Genomic DNA, 24,254 nt, shown 5'->3' on the forward strand with positions numbered 1-24,254 from the left:
TGTTGTGAGGCCTGCGTTCTTCATAATAAACATTAACAACAAACATTGTTGAATTCTCGATTCTGATTGGTCAGAAGGTGATTATTTACTTTAACAGAAGCTCCAACAGTAGGGCGGCTACAAATCACACGGTTATATTAATGTGCTAATATTTTTTTTTGTAACAATTATGTAAGACATCTTCAAGACTGAAGAATTTACACTTTTTGGATATACGACATGCTACGTGGCGGAAAGACTGATTATAGCTGCTTTAAAGTGAAAGAAGAGGAAATAACTTTTTAGAAAAACTAAATGGTGAAAAGTGTTACATCAATATTTAATCCATTTAACCACTGGATTATAAATAAAATGGATTATATACAATCCATTTAGTTAGCTAGTGTTGTGTGAATTGCTATGGCATAAAATTAAATAAAACATTCCAGAAATTTAACACTTTTAAGACTTTTTTAATAACCAAAATTATACATTTTTTAAATCATAATTATTATTTTACTAAAACAGCATGGCATAGAGCGTTTTATTTTTTTGTTGAATTCACCACAGATAAGGTTGAATTGAGCCTAATGTTTGTTTACGGGTCATTCGATCTCCTAAAATGTATTTCTTCTTTCACGCTGAGAACTTTAATATCAATACCTTACTTATAAACTTTATGAATCCACAAAAAAGTAGAGCTAAATGCGTTTAAAAAATTTTTTTTATACATTTAATAACTTGTGTTACTTCTCTTCCTGGTAACACCACTGACGGTAACAACAATGACAATTTCATGTGTAAGAACACATGGTTTTCAATTATTTCAATATCAATTAATTAATGTGAGTTTTTATGTTTAATTTTTGACAGGTATGATTATAAAATGAGTAACACCAATGATGGACTTAAAAGCTTCACATAAAATTGCCAAATAAATGATACACTTGATGAGAGACACTTGACAGTTTTTGCATTTGTCCAGTGTTCTGGACATCATCTAGTGACCTCTGACTCAGGAACAATTTCAAATTATCAATGCATTAAAAAAAAAAAACATTAATACCAATGGGCGGCACGGTGGTGTAGTGGTTAGCACTGTCGCCTTGCATCTCCAGGGTCCGGGTTCATTTCCCGGCCAGGCTCAATTCCCGTCTCTGTGTGCATGTTCTCCCCGTGCTCGGTGGGGTTCCTCCGGGTACTTTGGTTTCCTCCCACATTCCAAAGATATGCAGGTTAGGCTAATCGGCATTCCCAATTAGCCCGTAGTGTGTGAGTGTGTGCCTTCTGATGGGTTGGCACCCTGTCCAGGGTGTACCCGGCCTCGTGCCCTTAGGCTCCAGGCTACAGGATAAAGCGAAATATATAATTTTTTTATAGGATATTAAAATTATCATGACTCATGATTTATTTCATGAAAAAAGTCTGTAGATGTAAAGTATACGGTCCCACGCTGATGTATAATCACAGTGAAAAGGCATTTTCTTCCTTAAAATGCTGCAATTAAATATTGAACATTAAAGTAAGAAAATGTGTTTCATGATTGAATGTATACACACAATATAATGTGTCTGTTGTGTATATTTAAATAATACGCAAAACTAAGTGACAGAACATTCCAGCATTTTTGTTGTAGTTTAGCTGCTGTAAAAGAGAACAGGAAATTACTTTATAGAAAAACGGTAAATGGTGAGAAGTATTACATCAATCTCTAACCCTTTAAAAATCGCCAGTGTTGTGAGAATTAATATGTCATAAAATGGATAAACCTCTCAGTGATACAGTATAATGTTGTTTTTTGGAGATTAATCAAATCACAGTCAATCACAATTATTAAACTTTATTATTATTATTATTATTATTATTGTTATTGCCTAAGCCTAAAGTTTGTATACGCTAGCTTTTGTATTTATTTTCTGTATATGTTTATTTCTGTTATGTGAATTAAAAAACTGGAGTATCTTGAAATTTATTCTCTGATATTTTATGATTAGTCAAAATTTAGACCTAAATCGTAAATGTTGGATTGTTTCTGCGTGGCTGTACATTTTGCCTATTTGGACCGCTGATCTCAGGAATTTACCTCAGTAAATATTTACAAATCATTTATTTATATTAACATTAAGCAGTAAAAGTACGTGTTGTGTTACCAAGTGAATGTTGAAATGAACATGATCTAATTTTATCAGCGAATGTTATCAGGCTAGTCAAGCATCTTTCCACAGAGTTAGCAAAGCATGCCCTTTCCAATATGGCGGACGCGCTGACGTATAGCTAGCATCAGATGCTAATGCAGTGTCTCCTGTTAACCTGATGCCTGTACAGCAGGAGGCGATACGCCCGGATAAAGTGATTTATTTCCCTTTTCCTCCTTCAAGTTCTTAGCTTTTCCGCGGAATATTCACTACGGGTGGGATAAACATACAAACTAAGCAGTTCACACGGTCGTTTTTTTGTTTTAATTCGTTAAAAACATTATGAATTAATTTCTCTCGGACGCTGTTGAAGCCGCTGTGACGGGACGAAGCAAAGGTAGGCTAGGCTAAGCTTGTTTTTATCTAACTAGCCACCTAGTTTAGAAGAAGTAAAATACAATAACCTTAGCGGTTCCTAACCCTGGTATTAGTTTATATTCAGGAGATAAACTAACTGCGAACTAGTTACTGAATAAAGCAGTAGTGTCACCTTAATATTAAATACGTTTGGGTGGTTTAAACTGTAAACACTAGTTAGCATGCTAGCTAGCTAGCTAGCTACAACACCAGCCTGATAACAGATTAAACATCAGGAGAAGGGAAGGATGGGACAGGGAGAAGGGAGTCAGGATAACTGGCAAGAGATTAGGGAATGTGGAGAAGGGAAGAGGAAATATGGCATAGGGAGAGGGCAATTCTGGGAAGTGATTAGGGAGCAGGGAGAAAGGAATGTAGAAATGGCAAATATGTAAGTGATGTGGAATATAAAGAATGGAACAGAGAAAATATAGAGAAGTGAGTAGGGAATATGAGGAAGGGAGTAGGCATGCGAAGAAGTGATTAGGGAAAGGGGACTACTGAGTAGGGAATATGAAGAAGGCAGTATGTGAGTAGAGAATAAGAGGGAATACAGAAAAGTGATACAGAGAAAGGAATATGAAGAAGGAAATACTGAGACATGGGTAGAGAGTAGGCAATATGAAGAACGGAGTAGGGGACACCGAGTGTAGAGTATAAAGAAGGCAGTATGGAATACAGAGAAGTGATTAGGGAAAAGGGAATGCTAAATAGGGAATGGGAAGAAGGCAGTATGGAATACAGAAAAGTGTGAAGGAAATAAGGAATCAATAGTGCATGTATATAGTTATTGGCGTAACTGCATTGGACTACCGTTCAGAAGATCCCAGGTTCAAACCCCACGACCACCAAGTTGCCACTGATGGGCCTTTAAACAAGTCTCTTAACCCTCATCTGCTCAGACTGAGTTGGGAATATAAAAAAGGAAGTACGGAATAAAAATAAATAATTAGGGAAAAGGGAATACTGAGTAGGGAATATGGCAAATGTCACTGCTTGAGACAGTGTTTTATTTTCTGTGTCTGTGTTTGTTTATCCCAGTGCCTTGTACTCAGGATGTGTGCGTCAGTAAAGTACAGCTCTCGCGGTCCGGCTCTCATCCCCCGCATGAAGACCAAACACCGGATCTACTACATCACACTGTTCTCGGTGGTGCTGCTCGGCCTCATCGCCACAGGGATGTTCCAGTTCTGGCCGCATTCCATCGAGTCCTCGGTGGAGTGGACCCTGGACCGCCGTAGCGTGCACGACGCTCCGCTGGTCAAACTGCCCGCGTCCAGCCCCATCCCTGAGAGAGGAGACCTGAGCTGCCGCATGCACACCTGCTTCGATGTCTACCGCTGCGGCTACAATCCCAAAAACCGCATCAAGGTCAGTTCTGAAGTCATCCCTGATTTAATTCTAACTGAGTTAAGATACGTTAAGCGTTACAAGTAAATTAAAAGTTCAATAAATTAACATTATAAATTACAATTATAATGGAAATGTAAAATAAATATGAAAGTGACCTTTAAACTCTTTTTATTCATTTAAAATGCAGTTACAATTAAGGCAAAACTGTGTTTGAAAATAAAGTGATGTTAACATCAACATTAAAATTAAAATTAAAATTTTTACATTTAAAAAAAGAATTTCTTCTTGGTGTCTTGATGATTAAATTAAACCGCATATAATTATCACTTTTTAAAAAGATAACCGAAATTTAATGAGTTAAGCTGCATTATTTAAAAAAAAAATATATATAAAAATAATAAATAAATAAGTAAGGAAACAAATAATAAATCATACATAAATAAATGAAATATAAATATAATATACATTTAGAATATATCTTGAGTCCGATTTAAATTAAACTCTTAACCTTCATTTATATAAAAAAAAGTACTAATAAAGAAATATTTGAAACAAATTTTTGTTTGTGTGTGTGCAGGTGTATATCTACCCCCTGCAGAGGTTTGTGGACGAGGTGGGCGTGCCCATCAGCAGTACCGGTCTGTCCCGTGAATATAACGAGCTGCTGAGCGCCATCTCCGACAGCGACTTCTACACCGACGATGTCACCCGCGCCTGTCTCTTCATCCCCTCCATCGACGTGCTGAACCAGAACTCGCTGCGCATCCGGGAGACCGCACAGGCTCTCGCCATGCTGCCCAGGTCCACACCTCTCAGTCCAACATCTCTCTGTCTCGCTCTCTCTCTCTCTCTCTCTCTCTCTCTCTCCCTCCCTATGTGTCTCTCAGTAGCCCATTTCACACACAAACCACACTGTTAATCTGTTCTTGTAGACTCCTTCCTCATGACACCTTCACTGTTCACTTGGTAATTCACACACAACCTGCCGAATTCAGCGTTAAAGCATATCATCGCGTGCTATCAGAGAAGGCGTCTAGTGTGACGTATAACACACGACTCAGAAATACCTCATGTAGCATTGCTTTTAAAACAACAAAGGCTGAGTGCATCGATAACAAAGTATCCCTGATGTCTGAAATAATGGGCTTATTTCTCTCTCTTTCTCTCTCTTTCTCTCTATTTCTCTTTCATTCTCTGTTTCTCTTTTTAAGTGTGACATATTTTAAAAGTGTACAGTTAGTTAATAATATAACCGGGAATAATACTTCAATTGCTATTAAAACTATTACTACTACTGCTACTACTACTAAGAAAAAAAGAATAAGACAGGATTTAAAGGTTTTTCAGGAGTCCAAGGTAGCAGACATGTCTGTGTGGGCGGGCTTATACAGTGTCTTCACTGTCAGTCACTGAGACACTGGGTGATAATAGATGTCTGAGCTTATGTATGCAGAAGACAGCAGATGGTGTCTTTTATTGGAGAGTGTTGTACAGCATAAGCAGCAATTTGATTTATTTTTTATACATAATTTAATATACAATATGTGTGTTTGTTTACAGATGGGATAAGGGGATGAATCACTTATTGTTCAACATGTTACCAGGAGGACCTCCGGACTACAACACGGCACTGGACGTTCCCAGAGACAGGTGACACACCCTTTTTTTTTTTTTTTACCCTTTTAAATGTGTAAGTGTAAACAGTTATACCTTTGTGTCGCATATTTATCTAACACTAACAACTCTCATGAAAAAATTAAAAACAGAACAGAAATATCAGATATTCAGACTCTTCAAATTTTGAAAATAAATGTAATCTTAAATACTTAAATCAAAACATTTCAACATCGCAGTCATGCACTCACTTACTTTACTGTTTATGTAACTTTATTTAGCTATGGTGATGTTTTAACTGATAGATATAAACAGGTTATCTGGTTTCATTCACTTATTTTACAACCTTTTCTCATTTATTTCTTTTTTGTTTATTTTATTTTGTTACTTATTTATTTAGTATTCAATTAATAGATTAATTAAACTGTATTTGATATTTCATATGTTTTTTTATTCATGGGTATTTTATTTTTATGAATAATTATTTCTACATTTTTTTTTTTACAATTTTAGTTTATACCAATTTATGCATTTGTATATTTTTTTCACATTCATTAATTTACATTCAATTTTATTAATTAATTAATTTATATATATTTTTTAATAATACACCAATTATTGTTTTCTTTTAAATTTAAATATTAATTAATTATTTTATTTATATTTTAATGCTTTTATCAAAAAGTTAAAATATTTATCTTGTATATTAATTCATATTTCTGTTTTCTGTTTGTCTTTATTTCTATATTATGATTTTGATTTTATATATAAAATGTAAAACCCGTTCCACTAGAGGGCAGCACCAACTTACACTTGATCTTTTTTGAGGGATTTGATTCACAGCGATTCAGGCATTAATGTGTCTCACTGAGCGTGTGTCTCTTATCCGTGATTAAACACACTGCGTGCTCTCCGACCCTCCTTCACAACTTCCTCGCAGCGAAGTCTGTTTCTCCCAGAAGCATCATTTAAATAAAATTATATCCCGTTTAGTATTTTTAACATCCGGTTTACGAATTTGTGCATCTGATGTTTCACTTTAGTTTAAAAATACAGTGCGGATGTAAAACAACGGGACGGCCTAGATAGTTTATTTTAAAGGAGTGTATAAAAGAAGGTGGTGGGTGGGGGGTGAGGGTGGTGGGGGTCAGCCAGCTGAGTATAATCTCCTGGTATTTACTGCTCCGTACTGCTCGGGTCTCGGCCTTTTCCTCAGGCTCGGAGTGGAAAAGGTGAGTTTTATGTACTCGAAAGCCCTGAAATGGCGAGTGCTTTATCTGGAGCTGTGGGGAATTTCCTGGGTTCATCCAGCTGTGCTCCATTTGGTGTGTAACCTCAACAAAACCAGCTGCCATTGTGTGTGGGGAGGGGGGTTAGATAAAAAGACTTGTATGTGTGACTGTGCACTGCTCACTGTCCTGATTTTGCAGCTCCTCACTTTTTTTTATCAGCCTCCTGATCTTTAAACGGTGCAGCTTCAAAGCACAAACGGATTGTTTTGTTGTAAGAAGAAACGCACCCTTGGCGTAAAAGCACAAGAAAGTACGAGTGTGATGGAGCAGTTTTCACCTTAAGATTGATTATTTTTCTGTAACTCACAATGTAGAAGTGTTTTAAGCTTCTCATACCAGAGCAAAAACACCAGCAGTGTGGAGATTTTTATTTATTAAAGAGCGATGGATAATACAGAGGGGAGGGGTGGGCTTTCTTGTTGAGAGAGAGATTTAGAGATATGGCATTGAGATATAGAGATATGGCATTGTTTCATTTATAGACCAAGTAAGGAGGAATTTTTTCCTTTAAAAGCATGGGCATTTTTTCCAAGAGAGGGAGAGAAAGATTTTTTTTTTGTTGAGAGAGAGCGGTAGAGGTTGCAAGTTGTTCATGAGAGATGGAGATGACGGTTTTATTTAAAAAGGGATAGAGAGAGAAACATGACTTTATTTCATTAAAGTCATTCATGAATTTTCTTATTCATCTTTGCTGTTTTTCAACCTTCAATTCCTCTAATAAAAAAGAATGTAATAAGCAATTTTTAAACTTTTAAACTCAACTTTTAAACTTTTTTACACAACGGTCACATTTCTATATTATAATGTATAAATATAATTGTAAAAACTGTAAAATATATATATAAATATATATGTGTGTGTATGTGTGTGTATGTCTATGTGTATATATATATATATATATATATATATATTAGTTTTAAACAGCCCTTTCTTCACTGAATTTCAACTAAACATTTCCTTAATAGAAAAAAGAAACAACACTATACCAACCCACGTTTAAAAAAAAAAAATAGATTTATCATTAGTTATTAGTCTGTTTATTATTAGAATGATTTGTTGCTATGGAAACCATAACATTCCATGATTTGTATGCATCTCTGATTTAAGTGATAACATAACATGATCATGTTTTAAAAAAGAAAAGCTAATTTAATTAAAAATTCAGTTTTTAAAAGTGCGTGCATCATAAATATTGGCACCTGAGCATTTAGGGCTGCATCTTGTCTTATATTGTTTGGTGAGAATACAAAGCAGAAAATCTCGGACTGTACAATATAAACAGTAAATAAATAAAATAATTTTTTGTTTGTTGGACAGAGCTTTACTCGCCGGAGGAGGTTTCTCGACATGGACGTACAGACAAGGCTACGACGTTAGCATCCCCGTGTACAGCCCCCTGTCAGCTGAAGTTGAGCTCCCCGAGAGACAGCCTGGGTGAGTTCTGATCTTAAGCTACGCAGTGACAACAAGATCAAAATAAAAATCATAGCGCGTCAATGCGAGCGTCTCGTCTTTGTGTCTCAGCCCGAGGCGATACTTCATCCTGTCGTCTCAGACGGCCGTCCATCGGGAGTATCGCGCAGAGCTGGAGAGGCTGAAGGAGGAGAACGGAGAGTCAATCCTCCTGCTGGACAAGTGCACGAACCTGTCTCAGGGCGTGGCCTCAGCCCGGAAACGCTGCTCCAAGGGCCAGACCTACGACTACCCCCAGATCCTTCAGGTAACTCACCTTCAGCGTAGATCACTTCATGTTCTTCTCATTTTAAAGTTTAATTGGCTATTCAGCGAGTGTCAGCCCTGAACTTCTTTTGACAAATTTAATCCATTCGTTGTGGTGTTTTTCTTCCTGCTGTACAGCTTTAGCTTATTTTCAAAGATTTTTTTATTTTACATCAAACAATCACAATTAATGTAGACTCGCTCATGTTGAAACTATGATAGAATTTCTCTTAAATTAATTTATATATGACAAATCTCGTCGAAATAAATGAACCGAAATAAAACAATGCAAGTTTTTTTTAACATGCAGTATTAGAGATCGGGGAAAAATTATTTACATAAAAAAAAAAAAAAATTATGTATTCTCACATTGATTCCAAAATTCAGTTTATAATTTTAACAAAATCTGGGAAAAAATAATATAGAATATCAATATTTATAAAATCGTGATACTAAAAAATTTTAAGTAAATTTCCTGGCCGTTTAAAATGGAACAAATTGTAACATTAACATTTCTAATAAATTTTATTTGTATAGCGTCTTTTAACAATTGTAATTCCCGCAAAGTGGCTTTACACAGTCAAAAGAAAATTATGGAAATTTGTATGAAATGTGAAAAATGTGTATTTACCTACAGTATTATATAACATGTAACGGGATTACATTAACGCGCACACACACACACACACACACACACACACACACACACACAGTTTGCTTCCTAACATTAGTTCTTTGTTCACTGATCCATTTTGCGTCTCAGATCACCGGTGTGTCGCGTCCACTTGAGACAGAATCAGAACTGAATGTAACGCTGAGCCGCTGTTTGTTCTTGTCGTCCCGCAGGAGTCTTCGTTCTGCGTGGTCTTGCGCGGCGCTCGACTCGGCCAGGCCGCCCTCAGCGACGTCCTGCAGGCGGGTTGCGTTCCCGTCATCATGGCCGACTCGTACATCCTGCCCTTCTCTGAGGTGCTGGACTGGAAAAGGTACGGATCCATTACAGAGGAACGTTCTGTTCTTTAACCCTTCCCTATTCACTCGTACACTCTTTTTTTAGATAAGATCGGTGTAAGAGATTTATTTTTAATAATTGCACTATAGCATTGTTTATTTTGTTATAAATAAGATCTATAATCTCTAAACTAACTGCATTTGCGTTTTTAAACACCTGTTAAAGTGTTGGGTTTGATTTTTTTTTATGTTTTCAGAGCTTCAGTCGTCATTCCTGAAGAGAAGCTCCCGGAGATGTATACGATTTTGAAAAGTATTCCTCACAGACAGGTGGAGGAGATGCAAAGACAGGTGAGGGGGTCGATATTAAGTGGAACGAGTCTTATTTGATGAATTTGTAAGCGGAAATATCGCTATAACAGATTTTAATTTAATTTTTATTTGTTTGAAATAGTTATCTAATATATTAGAATTTATTACAAAAACAATAATTTTGTACTAGATATGAGTGTGCATTTAAATTCCACACACAAGTGCATTTAAAAAAAAAAAAATCTGTTAAATTTTGGAGTTAACAAAATTTTTACGTGTTACCTTGAAGTGTGTGGAGTGAAGGAATGAGATCATGTTTATTAAGTCGATTTCAATCGCACACTCAAAAGCGCGTATTAAATTTACAGCGCCATCTGGTCGATGCTTTTTATGATATAAGGGCGCTTTCCATTTAAATTTCAAATTAGCATATCTTCTAAATTATATATCTTCCAAATACACTAGTGAAAACCCCATCAAAACTCAGTAGTTTTTATGTGATGCGTACACAGACAGTCAGACAAAAATTTTAAAAACCTTCTTAATGTGTTCTACCGCTCGTCTTACCCCCACAACACACACACACAGATGGCGCTGTACATTTTTTAAATATGCGCTTATAAGTGTGTAATTAAATTTCATGTGAATGGAGTCGCGAAAAGAGCTATTAAAAAATGTATTTAAAAAAAACAGCTTGAATGAGCAGCTTGAAGCACAGGATTCTACAATAAGTGTATCGTTTGTTTCTGTTGAAAATGTGTGTAAGGAGTGTCTAGTGACTGAGGTGCGTCTGTAGCCTTGAGCTTTCTGCCGTCTATAGGAACTCCAGGGAGTTCAGGCTTCTTTGCATTTTCTCAGAAAACATAAAGGAAACAAGTACTGTGTAGCATCGTTGATTATTTTACCCGAACAGCGTGACACAGAGTCTGTAGTCGCTGACTTTAAGGGAGCAATTGGAAATATTTGAACTCGACATTTAAACACACACATACACACCCTTTCCACTCTTTGGTTTTCCAGAAGCTCCGCCCCTCACATTGCGCAACTACAAAACGTCATCGAACCCACACGCACCCTGTCGCTGATTGGCTGCAGTAGTGTCGCATGGAAACAAGAAACACACACACAAGCAGGACAGACAGCGAGCCGATTTATTTTTTAAATAATACACAAAGCATATGAGATTAGAGTTGATGATTCCTCCTTAGAGGCAGAGTTTGGTCCTAGATGCTTAAGTTCCTGAGCAGTTTAATGATTTCCGTACTTCAGCACGAGGAATAAACCCGGTAATTAACCTCTGAGACAAATAGGGTGTCTGTGGGCTCCTAGCTGTACCGCTGCACTCCGAGTCCCCGGGACAGGGCTCTGACTGAACCCCCGAGCCGTCACGTGAAGTCTTATACAGCAAGAAGTTATGACCTCTGTCCTACTCCACTCACGTCCCCATCTGTGCTTCTTTATAACGTGTCTCCCTCAATGAAGCGTCGGGGAAATAATCGTCTCAGACAAGCCGAGGCCAAAAATAATATCAGACTGCTGTTTTTTTTTTTCTTTCCCCCTCCCTGAAGTTCTTAAATTGCTAAAACTAAGTTTATCCTGTATGACCGCTGATCTGTGATCTGTGAAGACATAAATCAGTGTAACTCGCCTGCTTTAATTAGCTCTAGTGGATTTTTATCCGTGTGATGAAATTACTTACGAGTTCAAACACACCTCCTGTCTCTGTCTGTCCACTTACGAGTGAAAACTCCATCCTGAGACACATTAAATTTGTTAGAAAGGTATTTTCATGTGATTAATGCTGTACTTTTGTTATTCTTGTAAAAAGTTAGCGGCTGTTGGATGTAAAGCAAACGCTGGAATTAAACTCCCAGAATGCACTGCAGCCATACTCGGCTGGTTAGAGATGTACAGTAGAGACGAGAAGATGCAGCGGCGCTTTAGTGCTCTTTTTCCACTACACCGCCGTCAGCAGGGAGTTGATCTGTATTGTGAGGAAAAATGTGCGTAAATTAACCAACAATAAACAATATTTAAGAGAATTTTTTTCCCTTTACACAGATTCACTAGCAATGTATCATGTTTGATTTTTTTTTCTTTTTTTTAAAAAAAACAAGCGAACTTGCAATTATTCAAAGTTTTTGAGAAGTTATGAAGTGTCATTTGAGTTTTATTTAAAAGGAAAATAAATCTAAATTTAAATGAAATGAATTAAGAATTCTTAACTATGTGCTCAAATAATAGTAACAAACAGTAAAAAATTAAATCTCATTTATTTTATGTTTTGTAGAATAGCCTAGCAAGGCTTGAAATTTGATAGAAAAATAGAGTTTAAAAAAATGTATGAGAGTGTTGTGTTGAAAACAAATAGAATTTTTATTTATTTATTTTTATTTATTTATTGATTTTTAATTAAAAGAGTAAACAAGCCACAGCTTTGAAAAAAAGTTTTATCCTAGGTGGGAAATTTAGTTTTAAAATCCTTAAAAAAAATAATCAGTTGATTTCATATACAGACACTAATAAGCAAGATAATAAAAATCAGCTCATATAACCTTTAATAAATATATGAATTAATAAAAAGGAAAAAAAAGGTTTATATATATATATATATATATATATATATATATGTGTATATAACCTTTGTAAATCCGTGGAGTGTATAGATAAAAATAAGTTATGGAATAATTTTTTAACATAATATAGCTGTACAAAATGTATACAGTTACAGGTAAAGCTGTAAAAGGGAGAAAGAGAGAGAGAGCAGCACAACAAAGAGCTTTAACCAGAATTAGACAGATAAATTTAAGGTTTAGTGCTGATTCTTGTTTTGCCAACAGAGGGCGCAGGTGTCAATCATTCGCCTGAATCCTAAGTTATATTATTCCAGTGTGTGTGTGTGTGTGCGCATGTGTGTAAGAGTGTGACCATCCCTTGTTTAGCATAGCTTGCATGTTTCATAGATCTCTTAGAAATAAGCAGCTTAAAAAAAAAAATTATTCTACTCCTTTATTATATTTTAAATTTCCCGTCTGCACTCTGCGGCTCCCTAAAAACTCATCCAGAACAGAAAGATGGCACCGCAATAGAAGCAGCCTGTTGCAGTAGCTCACGTTCATCCTATTGTTTTTCTTTTAATTTTATTTTTTATGCATCCTTTATTTATATTTTACGTGCTCTTATTTTTTTTTTTTATTTCTCTTTAGGATTAATAAAGTTCTCTGTATCTATCTAAGAACAAAAAAAGGGACCCCCTGTACACAGTAGCGATATATGTTACACAGGAAAACCATTTCTTTTTTAAAAGGAGGAGCTGGGGATTTTTCCTTTTTTGTTCGGTCACACAATTTGTTAGTTACGTGTTAAACAGCTGCTTTTCGGTTAACATCGGTTTTCCGGCAATCGTGTAAAAAGCCGAGTGGAGCGAAGCAGGCTAAGACGGCGACCCCCCTCGGAGCGTTAGAATTGTTTTAGATTAGATTAAAGCACAGATGAGGCTCAGTGTGGAGAAACCAGAAGAGTTTATGTCATGTTAGTAACTAAGGAAAGTGTTTTATTCACGTCAGGGTCTGCGTGTTTTGCATCACGGTTACGTAATTTTTCAAAAAGAATTAAAGGAAATACAAAAATGAAGATTTTCTATTATTATTGTTGTGTACTACTACCACTACTATTACAAATATGTTGGATGTTTTCCTTATAGAGATGTTTAATATAGTAAAAGTTTTTGGTTATTGTTTTATCCTGTTACCTCAGACACTAAGAATTCACATTTTCCCATCTCATCTCGTTTTTTTTTTGGGGTGTTGTAACTCTCACACGAGCCGCGCGTTATCTCCCTTCTCGTGCGACTGCATCTTATAAAAATTCCTCCCGTCGTTCGAGTGTGAGAAGGCATTTCTCTGAGCTCAGAGCTCACGGTGTTTTTTTAAAATGTTGTTTTATTTTGTTTTCCTGTCCTTCTCCTTTTTTCCCAGTTGGAAAGGAAACTTTCATCACAGTCTTGATTTATGGCCGTCCACGATTCCCTCGGCCCGCCCCCCTCCCTCGGGGTGGCCAAGTCTTTTTGAGTCCCCTTTCCTTCTCCATAAAAAGAAAACTGTTTTTCTGTCATCGTATTTCTTTTCGGCGTTTTGGGGCCGAGAACCGTAAGGGGCAGAGGATGGGACGGAAGGACGGGACGAGGGGGGGAGGACGAGAGAGAGAGAGCTTGTACTAATGCGGTGCTCTCTGTAGACCATATGACGACAAACACGCCAGTCAATAAAAGCGAAAATGTGCTCAAGGATGGGAGGGAAGCCGCCGACAGAGCGAATAGAGCTCGCTGACAGAGGGATGAGATCGTTTCTCTCTTTCTCTGTCTGTCTCTTTTTTCGAGTCTTACAAGGATTCAGGGTGCAGTTTTATAGCTCTCACAGCGAGGGACTTGTTTTTGTCACGAAGGGAAATAAGGAAACTGTACAAGCTTGAGCTACTGAAATATTTTATCTTTTTCTTAAATTGTTTTCTTTAAGCCAGGATTTAACTTCTTTATAAATTTATTTATTGATTTGGTGAAACTGTATGACAGGAGCTGTAAACGAGCCAGGAAGGTGTGTGTTGCGTAGCTGAGAGTAAGCAGGAAAGAGAGGCGTGTGATAAACAAAAGCATTCTTGCTTCTTGTTTGAGGGTTATAAAAGTTTTATAACCTTTTTCATCTGATTTTCAGGATTGTTTTAGTACAGGTAGTCCTCGACTTATAAACATTCGAGTTACGAATTTCCGCAGATACGAACGGACCACAGATCTATGAACATTTGTATATGCGAAAAAATCATGGAAGTAGCTCATGTGTATTGTAAAAAAAATAGACCCAGTTCACCAGATACTGATATTTACAATTTATAAAAAAAATAAATATATCAACAAAACAGAGTTCACAGGCCAATACAGATCTGAGACAAAATGCTGTCTGTTGAAGCGCGCAGTAAACACCATGTATCGTTGTCCTCCCCCCGTCATCTTCTCTGGCTCCCTTTAAACAAGATCAGCTGACTCTCCCTCCACCCTTGCGTGACTGGAATTCCCCTCGCATGTTAAAGATGCAGTCTTGCAAATGTATAATGTGAAACCAAAACACCGAACCTGTTTTTTTTTTTTTTTTTTTTTAAATGTATACTTTCCATTGTATATCTGTGTCAAAGGTGTATAAGACTCACTTTGTCTGACTTGCGATCGAATCTGACTTACGAAGGTGCTCCCTGAACAGAACTCGTCCGTAAATCTGGGACTTACTGTATAAGTTTTCCATATGACTTGTTAACAAGAAAAGTCTGAAGGACTTCTAAAGGTCTGGAGGAAATCTGCCAAGACCTGAGAAAAGAAATTGTGGGCGTCCACAAGTGTGGTCCATCTTTGAGAATCATTCCTAAATGCCTGAAGGTCCCACGTTTATCTGTAAGAACAATACGCAGCCATCATACTCCACACATTCTGTCGCTCAGAGATTGAACATACTTTTGAAAAATCTAATCAGTCCCAGAAGACATTGGAGGACACGGGTACAAAAATATCTAAATCCACAATAAAACAAGATCGATATCGACATAACCTGAAGGGCTGCTCAACAAGGAAGAATTTATATTATAATTATTATAATAATTATAATAATTTTAAATATAGCTGCTAGAAACAAGTGGGACAGTAAACTAGCACTGCTGAATCGAACCGAACTGAAAAATGCAGACAGACAAGTCTAATCGCGCTGACTGTTGTAATAAACTATCTAATGAACAGTGGTGTGTGTGATCATCCAAAATGGATTGTACCTCAACAGTCTTTTATTTCAATTAGATGAAAGTAATTTAACAACAATTATAAAATATCAACTTGTCATACATTCATTTATGGTTTACATCGAAAGTTGTTGGTTTCTGTTCTCCGTAAACCGTCGTTCCCTCACCAGCTTCTCTTGTAATAATATATATATTTTTAATTGCCTTTTCCTATAAAGAAGCAGCAAAAGTGTAAACCTGCCTGGTCTGATTTTGTCAAAAACATTGTGCACAACTCTAAATGTTACAACGATTTAAAACTGGAGACTCCTTCCACTGAAGGACTTAATAAACCCTTTTGTCATAATCATTGCTGTTGTCTTTGTGAGTAGGCGCAATAATAAAAATGAGAGAAATAAATAATCCTGAAACGATATCTTTAACTCATAACTTGAAACCTGTACAAAGAAAACCTGAAAAGTAAAACGGACAGAACTGTCAGACAGAATTGTGTGTTTTTATTAAAATCCATAAACAACATCATCAAGTGTAAAAATATATACATTTACTCCCACTTTACTGCAAACCTTTCTAACACTGTGATTTACTAACATTAATAAAGCAGTACAATAATTTACAAGACGTTCAGTGACATACATCACTGCTCTTATAGCGCTGAATTTCGATGAGGAGGAACGTGGGCTGACCTTTGACCTCTGGGGGTTTGGAGCTGCAGAAGCGAGCTCGAGTCGCTCCAGGGGAAAAGACTGATGGGCTGAAGAGCTCATAACCGTCCAGGATGTTCTCCCGCAGGCGCGTAACTGGGTTTTAATGACGCTGAGGTGCCTTTGAAAGTGTTGTGGAAGGTCAGAAAGGCATAAGGAGGATCCTGAAAGTGTGTGTGTGTGTTTGGGAGGGAGCGTCATATGCAACAGTTCATCGTGCTCAAAACTTGGGGAAAACTTTATAATTCTGACATGGAAATATTCAGTGGTGAGGTCGGAGAGGTTTTCTGATGTAAACACACCTGATGTTAACGAAAAAGTCTAACATGAACAGAAGGTTAATATCACACAGCACTGATCACTACTCCACCCTGTCGCCTGTTTAGATTTCGCTCCAGAGTTTCTGAGAGTATCAGATCAGATGATGGACATCGACATTGAGACATGAGTGAAGTGTATCGTCACCCCTCTCAGCCTGCCGTCTGTATCTCTAACTGATGAACGATGTTCGTTAAATATGATGTTCTGTGTCGTCGTTCAGGCTCGCTGGTTCTGGGACGCATACTTCAGCTCTATGAAGGCCGTCGGATTGACCACGTTGCAGATCATCAACGATCGCATTTACCCCTACGCAGCGCGCACGTACGAGCAGTGGAACAACCCGCCGGTCGTGGTAAGTACATCCACAACGCTCATACGCTTTACACTCATTATCTACACACGTCTGTGGACCAGAGTCCCCGTCTGTATTTCTTTAACTATGCCAAAGACCCTGATATGAGTTCATCTGTAATAATAATAATTATAGTGACTTATAATAAAATATCTAAGAAATGAAGTGGGTAGGCGGAATAATTAAAATTTCATTTAAGAGAAACAATTTAAGCCTAAAAAAATTTCATTTAAACTGACTTAGAATAAAAAAAAAAATACACTTTTAAATAATATATATTTCTAAAAATTAAAGCAGGAGTATCCATAAAAGTTTAAATTGTTAGCAGAAATAATTCAGATATACAAAATTTAAGAAAATACAAAAATTAAAGAATTAAGAATATTAAAATATTTTAAAAAATAAATAAATTAACCCCCCCCTCCAAAATGTAACTTGAACAAAATAAATAAATAGAACTGATGAAAAAAAAAATCATTAAACTATAAGGAACAAAAAGAAAGAATATCCTGTGAAAAAACAGATTTTAGTAAAATATCAATAATAATAATAATAATAGAATTAATAAAAGAAAAATGTAAATAAATCTGAAAGTTCTAAAAATAAAAAGATTTTTTTAACAAAAAAAAAGTTCTAAAGGTGGACGTCAGATAAAAATGTTAAAAAAAAGAAATTAAAAGAGAAAAGAAAAAGACATGGTATAATCCTTCAAATAATTGTCCAAGAGTTATACTTTGGGCAGGATGTGTGTGTTTATTGTAAAAATAAATACACCTGACAGTTTGTTGACAGAAAGACGTCGTCCAATCTGATACGCTGGTGTTCGCTAGTTAGCTTGACGTCTCCAGTTACAATGTGAAAAATCTCTCTCGCTAAAGCAGGGTGTGGGGGGCGTGTGCGTGTGTGCAAGTGTGTGTGTGGGAGAGGGAGATCTGATTTTTTTAGAGGGAAGTCCAGTCACCTGTGACAATCTCAGATTGAAGACACTTCCGCATGGTTTGTTTTGTATCGAGGACGTGTTTGTTTATTCCTTACTCTGAGGATCAAGCGTGCTGTTAATTAACCACGAGCTGTGATAGGACCATGCGATACATAAAGTGCAAATAATTCAGAGTCTTTTAGCTTTTATTTCTGGTGATGATTCTTGCCTGAATTATGTGTATACATTTTTTACGAGTGTGTTAACTGAGTACAGGAGCTGTAGTTTGTAGTGGTAAGTCCTGATGTCTCTCATAATGTTAAGTATAGAAGAAGAAATAAAAGGTAAAAATAAGAGTGATTATTTCTATTCATTTTGAACAGAAATGGAAAAGGAATTATAAACAAATCTAAAAAAAAAAATAATAAATTAACGTGTAAAATCAATTAAAAGAAATTTATTTGTCAACCAACGATTGAAAGACAAGGTGGAAGGTTTGTAAAAAATATTTATTTTCTTATTTGATGCACACTGCCTGGTTTATGAGGTAAAAATAGAAAGTAGTTTTTCCACTTTCTATTTTTTATATTCTTACATCATATCCTGAAGTGTTTTATTCCTCTTACACCAATGTAAATTAACCAATCAGAATTTAACAGCACTGTTTGTTCCCATTTTGCCTTCTCTTCAATTAAGTAATAGGTCATGTGACCCAGCGTCTCTGTGCTCATTGGTCACGGTGAATTAGGAAGAACTTGTTCAGTTTCAGTCGAATTGCATCAACTCCGTTGCTTTTTTTTTTTTTTGAGCTCATTAGACGCTGCACTTGACTCCCTCACGTCTCGGGCCACGGTTATCGGTCATCCTTACTCCAGTCTCACTGATGGAGCCCAGGACCCATGGAGAGGTTAATTGCACCATGTTTCTGTCCTTTAAACATTCCAGCATTAAAAGAAGGATGAAATACTTTCTTAGTCTAAACTCACGGCGCTATTGAAACTGAGCACTAAATAAATCAAGCGCTTTTTCTTTTTCTTTTTTCTTTCTTTTTCTATCGTTCTGTATCCACCGGGACGTAATTGAAAACACATTTCTCGAACTCCTCGGGTGTTTCTGGAGATGCTGTCAAGTCCGCCTTTTTTGTTGCAGCTCTGAAAGGACTCGGACACGAGGAGGACGAGTCCGATCCACACACATCCCATTTCCTTTCTGTGTTTTGTGTTGTTTCTTCTAGGGTTAATTTTACTAGCTCTTAGGAAGGTTTAGCCAGTTGAGAGTTTTCCTCTTTTTTTTCCCCCTACAAATTTACCCTGATGGATTTGTCGTAAGTCACCAAAGATAGTGTTATCAGATGTTTTCAAGATAAACATTACTCACTTTTCAAAACCGTTCTCTTTCTATGACAATCATTTGTAAAGAAGCTCATAACCTTGAACATGAAGCACTCCAATATAAAGAGGCGGGTGCTTTTACTTTTGTTTACCCTATTGAGAATACTGATTGCGCAGCCTTTACTTGAAAAATAATTAATTTTAACGCCTTGTCATCAGACATGCCAGCTCCGGACAGCTGTTAGCGCTACAGACGGGGCTTTTTCTCGTTAGCTTTTTCACTTGAAGTTCTATCATTAAAAAAAGTTATTTAAATCATTTTTGTCCAAAATCTTTTTTTTAACAAAAATACATCTTGTGCCCTAGTACACTTTGTAGATTAGATTAATTTTTTATAATTTTTTTGAGTAATTTTTTTTTTGTACTGGCAGCTCAGTGATTGAGGTGTTCGATTACCGAACTGAAGGTCAGGGGTTCAAACCCCGTCATCACCAAGCCGTTGCTGTTTGGTCTTTAAACGAGCCTCACCTAATTGGATTTATAATGAGATGAAGATAAGGCACTCCGGATGAGTGTCTTCCAGACAGCATCATTGTAAAGTGGGACGTCCAATCCAATTATGTAAATGTAAAACATGCCAGTGATTGGACGTCCCAGAGGTTGACATTTTCTAAAAATAGACATGAGCCTTTTTTTTTTGGTGTTACTTTGAAATGTTGGCCGAGTTCACGCGAGTCACTAAGAAGATCAACTTTGTGACATGATTGGTCAGACACCTTTTTATTTAAGGTTTTGGACCTTTATGGACAAACTGTGTGGTAAAAAAAAAAAGTGTGAAAGCCTCAAACAACCCTCAGTCGGTTAAACGATCGTGCTCGGCCCCTTCGCAGCATGAGACACAAATGTTGTGTTTCTCTGCGTGTACATACAGTATAACATTGACTTCTTGAATCTTTTTTTTTTTTCTCCCCGGAAGCTGCCGTTAAGAATTATGTCTCCGGTCCGAGCGTGGACGGCAACGGCAACGTAGAGGTGAACGTTTTATGTGCCGAGCTCTTTGTGCGCGCTCAGACGTCCACACTTTCATCTGGCTCCCATTTTCGCCTAATCCCAAAGCAGCACTCGCATGATTCCAGCTGCGGGATCCGACCAAAGCTTCCACGGCCCACATGAAACGGCCTGCGATCCCTCACCGTCACTCGAAGCCGCTCACGCCTCCCCTCCCTCGCTTAAAGCTGTAAGAAGTGCTCGAAGGGTTTACAGTAATTACAGCCTGCTCGTATAGTTTTATATTAGAAACAATAATCGCCAAGAATTTCTTTTCTCAAGGGATAAAATAAAGAAGCCATTACTATTGATTGAAAAGTTCTTTTTCCTTTGGTTTGGGTACGATCTCAAATTTTTCTTTTAATGAAAACACTTTATTTATTCTTCCTGACACGTTCCAAATAGCAGGTGAACGCCACATAGATTTCCACAAAAGCGTCTTTCTCTTTCTCTCTCTTATAGATCTGCTTTCCTCTTGTTTATTTTCTCGTCTCTCAGGGTTTTTAGACGAACACCAAACCACACTGGAGCCGGCTCAATTAGGCCTCGGTTCCAGACAGAACGCTCGCGCACTGCTTTACCGCTTATATGTCACAGTGCTACTTTAATTATTTCCTCCTTGGCTCGTGTGTCGGCGTCAGACACTTCAAAGACATTTCCATCAGCTAATACTGTTTGTTTTTATTAGTAGGACGGTCGAGCAAAAGACCGTGGCAGCAGACTGTGGCGGACGCACGCAAATCTGCGAGCACCTGCAGGAGGCGAAGCCTGACGCTAGTCTGCATGGAAAAATATATCGAGCGTAGCGTCTCTGTGAGGTCTTTGAACGTTTTATCAATGATGCTACAAGAGATTATTACAGTAATTGAGCTACCTTTACACCTCAGTGCTACTGCAGTCTGAGGAATGAGACAGCAGCGGTGACAGTAACACTGTATGGATTTATAGTCAGTCTGCTTCGGTAATGATCAGCGTTGTTTTAAAAAAAAAAATTCTAAAATTGTAGATCTAACATTTATGGAAGGAGTCTCCAGTGTCGGCGATTTGCTTGTTTAAATTCCTTAGGACGGACGAGGAAAAAAAAATTATTCAGTAAAAATTTACTGAAAAATTGCTGTGGTGTAAGCAGAATAAAACATTTCCCGACATCGTGTTATGGGAAACATATTTTTTTACTTTAGACGTGATATAGTCAAATATCGGTGATCTCTACTGCGATGCCAGAGTAGAAAATTATTCTGATAGAAAACTACACAGGAGATGTTTAGGGCAGGGTTTAGCTCGGTGGTTAAGATGTTTGACTACTGATTAGAAAGTCACAGGTTCAATCTCTCTGGCTCCACCGGGTGTGACTGTTAAGCCTTTGATCAAAGCCCTTAACCCTCAACTGCTCACATGTGTAATGAAATAAATATAAGTCGTGAACTTAAATTTAAATCTTTCTATTCAGTTTTATTTATTACAGGTAGTGCCCGACTTATAAACATTCAAGTTACGAATTTCCACAGATATGAATGGACCGCGGTTTAGTGCAGAAATTGGTGTATAAAATGTCTAAAGTATATTGTATGTGCGTGCAGGAGAAATGAGTCGGCCTCACCAGTATCAATGAATCAGTCCTGAAGTACGTTGATAGAAAACGTCTGTCCTGTAAAGCTGTCCTGATGGTGAAATAATCCTAATTTGGGAAAATCCTCAACAAAACAGAGTTCACAGTCCAATACAGTGGAAAACAGCCGAGAGCGACGTGCTGAGGGAAAAACTCCCTGACATGGCAATAAAAAAAAAATAAAAAAAGAAACATTGAGAGAACCCAGACTCAACAGGAAACTCATCCTCATCTGGATGATAACAGACAGCAGGGATTGATCAGCAGTCATACTGTGTGTTAGGAGGCTGGAAGTTCTATATAACAGAAGGCGATGTGTTTGAGTTAATAGGGAGACCAAAGGCTCAGGTACAAAGCTGAGTTTGTAGGAATTTCAGTCGTAAACTATTATTGTGATACATTTCATTATCTCCAGAAGATTCATATTTGTGAAACAAATACAATACCATGATTTAATCTACATCAATAGTAATCAAGGCTTGTTTTTGTCCTTTGTCTGCTCTCATGGTGGAGAAGAAGAAAAAGAACAACACAAATATCTGAAAAGTTTATTTGTGCTGAAAATACAATGCGTATTAATCAAGAGATGAAAGACTGCGCCGATTATAAGCAATAGAATAAGAAGAATCTGCTTACCACTCAATTTATTATAAGGTAAGAGATTGCCGCGCCAGTGTCACCTACTTATAACGCGGTTCAGCGGTCATTTGACCGCCTATTGTTTTGAATGGGGAGCTGTTGCTGACACACAATGATTGCTAGATGGCGCTTTCACCAAGAGCAAATAGTTTAGCTCCAAGATAAACTTGCCCTTGGACAATGTGCCATTCATTCCCATGTTGATAATCAGCGTATTTTTTTTTCATATTCAACTGAGAAAACCTACTACAGAGTCTCTAAGGGGACAAAGGAAGAGTAAAAAAAGGGCAGAAGAAAAAAAAGTCATGTTTTCCATTATAACCTAAAGTTTTTGGCATAATTTTTTTCTGCCGTTTTTTTTTTCTTCTTCTTTGTCCATCTAGGGGCTTCGTACTATAACAAAAAGGAAAGCTTTACTTAATTTTATATAGTTTTGAAAAAATTTATTAGTTTGTTCATTCTATTTGAAACTTCTGAACGTCTCAGATGGAGCAGCGATTTAGTTCTGAACTCGCTTCCGTGAAATTATCGCTAAAACAATATTGTGTTTAAACAACAGATATATAACAACAGACAATTTTTTCACCTCGTTGGGACTTGCAAACGATATTTTGGCACAATGAATAAAATCAGACGAGAAATGCCCCCTTGTACACAGGCACAGTCTGAACGATATTCAACAAGGTTGTTAAAGGCTGGAAGGCCACGCTTACGATTTACCAGGCAAAACGAAAAAAAAATGAATGCGTTCTGAGCACAATGCATCAGGCAGTTTCAACTGATAATGGCGAAATGAAACTGCCTGAAACAATTTCCTACTACAACAGCACTAAAGTTGGCGTTGATGTTATGGATCAAATGGTGCGGCTGTATTAAGTAATGGGAGACACCCGGTGCTGGCCTGTGGCTGTGTTTTACAACCTCCTAGACCTGGCGGCAATTAATGCACATATTCTATATAAACAGTGCATGAATGTGACCATAAGCAGGAGGAGATTTATTCTGGAGTTGGTAAAGGAGCTATGTGCGCAACAGAAAACAGAAAAGGCAGCAGTGGCAATGGCAGTGGTATGCAAGCGATCTTTACCTTAAACTCCTTCTCCACTTGCGAAAAGGAGGCAGTGTCAAATTGGCAGATGTGCAGGGAACAAAACCTCTTATATCTGCCAGTCCTGTAAGCGGCTTGTCTGTGGCAAATGCTCAAAGAATGCACCAAAGCTATGCTTGGAATGTTAATAAAGCGATGCGAGCATCATGGGCAAAATTCACACTGTTGAAGGGAACTTGTGTTCGTAAGCAAATGAAAATCAAGCGGCAAATGTTCAGGGAACAAAACTTATGGCATCTGCTAGAAATCTAAACTAAATGAATTGTAGGTCTTTGAATGGTGATAAAAATACTTGCAAAACATCTGCATACATTGGAGGGAACTTCTGAGGTGGTCAGTGATTGATGGCACGGTCGTTCGGAGGGGCTTGTGATCACCCCTACGGTTCTTTTGTTTCTAGGCGGTCGGTCAAATATCTCTCCACTTAAAATGAAAGCACAAAATATAGGGGCAACATGCAAGGGATTTCAGCATCTCGACGCACAGTATACTAAGCTGTTTATAAAGTAGACAATGTTTGTTTTTTCATTTTGTAATCTTTCTCGTGTTTACCTTGTACTTTACAATGTATATAAATATTTTTTTAAAGAATTGCTGTAAATATGCAGTTGATTTACCAGAAAGGACGTTTCTGTTTTTTGTGTGCTAAACTAAACTTCAGGGTCAAGTAATAGCGA

At 37.2% G+C, this 24,254-nt stretch overlaps 1 protein-coding gene across 1 annotated transcript in view; it reads left to right on the plus strand.

Annotated features, from left to right (window-relative positions):
- The first annotated feature begins 2,307 nt into the window (after positions 1–2,307).
- ext2 (exostosin glycosyltransferase 2) overlaps positions 2,308–24,254 on the plus strand; it is a 43,114-nt gene continuing 21,167 nt past the window's right edge. Inside the window, exons 1-9 of the mRNA XM_053513282.1 lie at positions 2,308–2,511; positions 3,573–3,902; positions 4,462–4,685; positions 5,445–5,534; positions 8,108–8,224; positions 8,315–8,510; positions 9,356–9,495; positions 9,718–9,811; positions 16,793–16,924. Coding sequence (XP_053369257.1) covers positions 3,588–3,902; positions 4,462–4,685; positions 5,445–5,534; positions 8,108–8,224; positions 8,315–8,510; positions 9,356–9,495; positions 9,718–9,811; positions 16,793–16,924 — 1,308 coding nt within the window. The 5' untranslated portion in view covers positions 2,308–2,511; positions 3,573–3,587. The remainder of the gene's footprint in view (positions 2,512–3,572; positions 3,903–4,461; positions 4,686–5,444; positions 5,535–8,107; positions 8,225–8,314; positions 8,511–9,355; positions 9,496–9,717; positions 9,812–16,792; positions 16,925–24,254) is intronic.

The sequence above is a fragment of the Clarias gariepinus genome, chromosome 15 (genome assembly GCF_024256425.1).
Source record: "Clarias gariepinus isolate MV-2021 ecotype Netherlands chromosome 15, CGAR_prim_01v2, whole genome shotgun sequence".
In the NCBI taxonomy this organism is placed as follows: Eukaryota; Metazoa; Chordata; class Actinopteri; order Siluriformes; family Clariidae; genus Clarias; species Clarias gariepinus.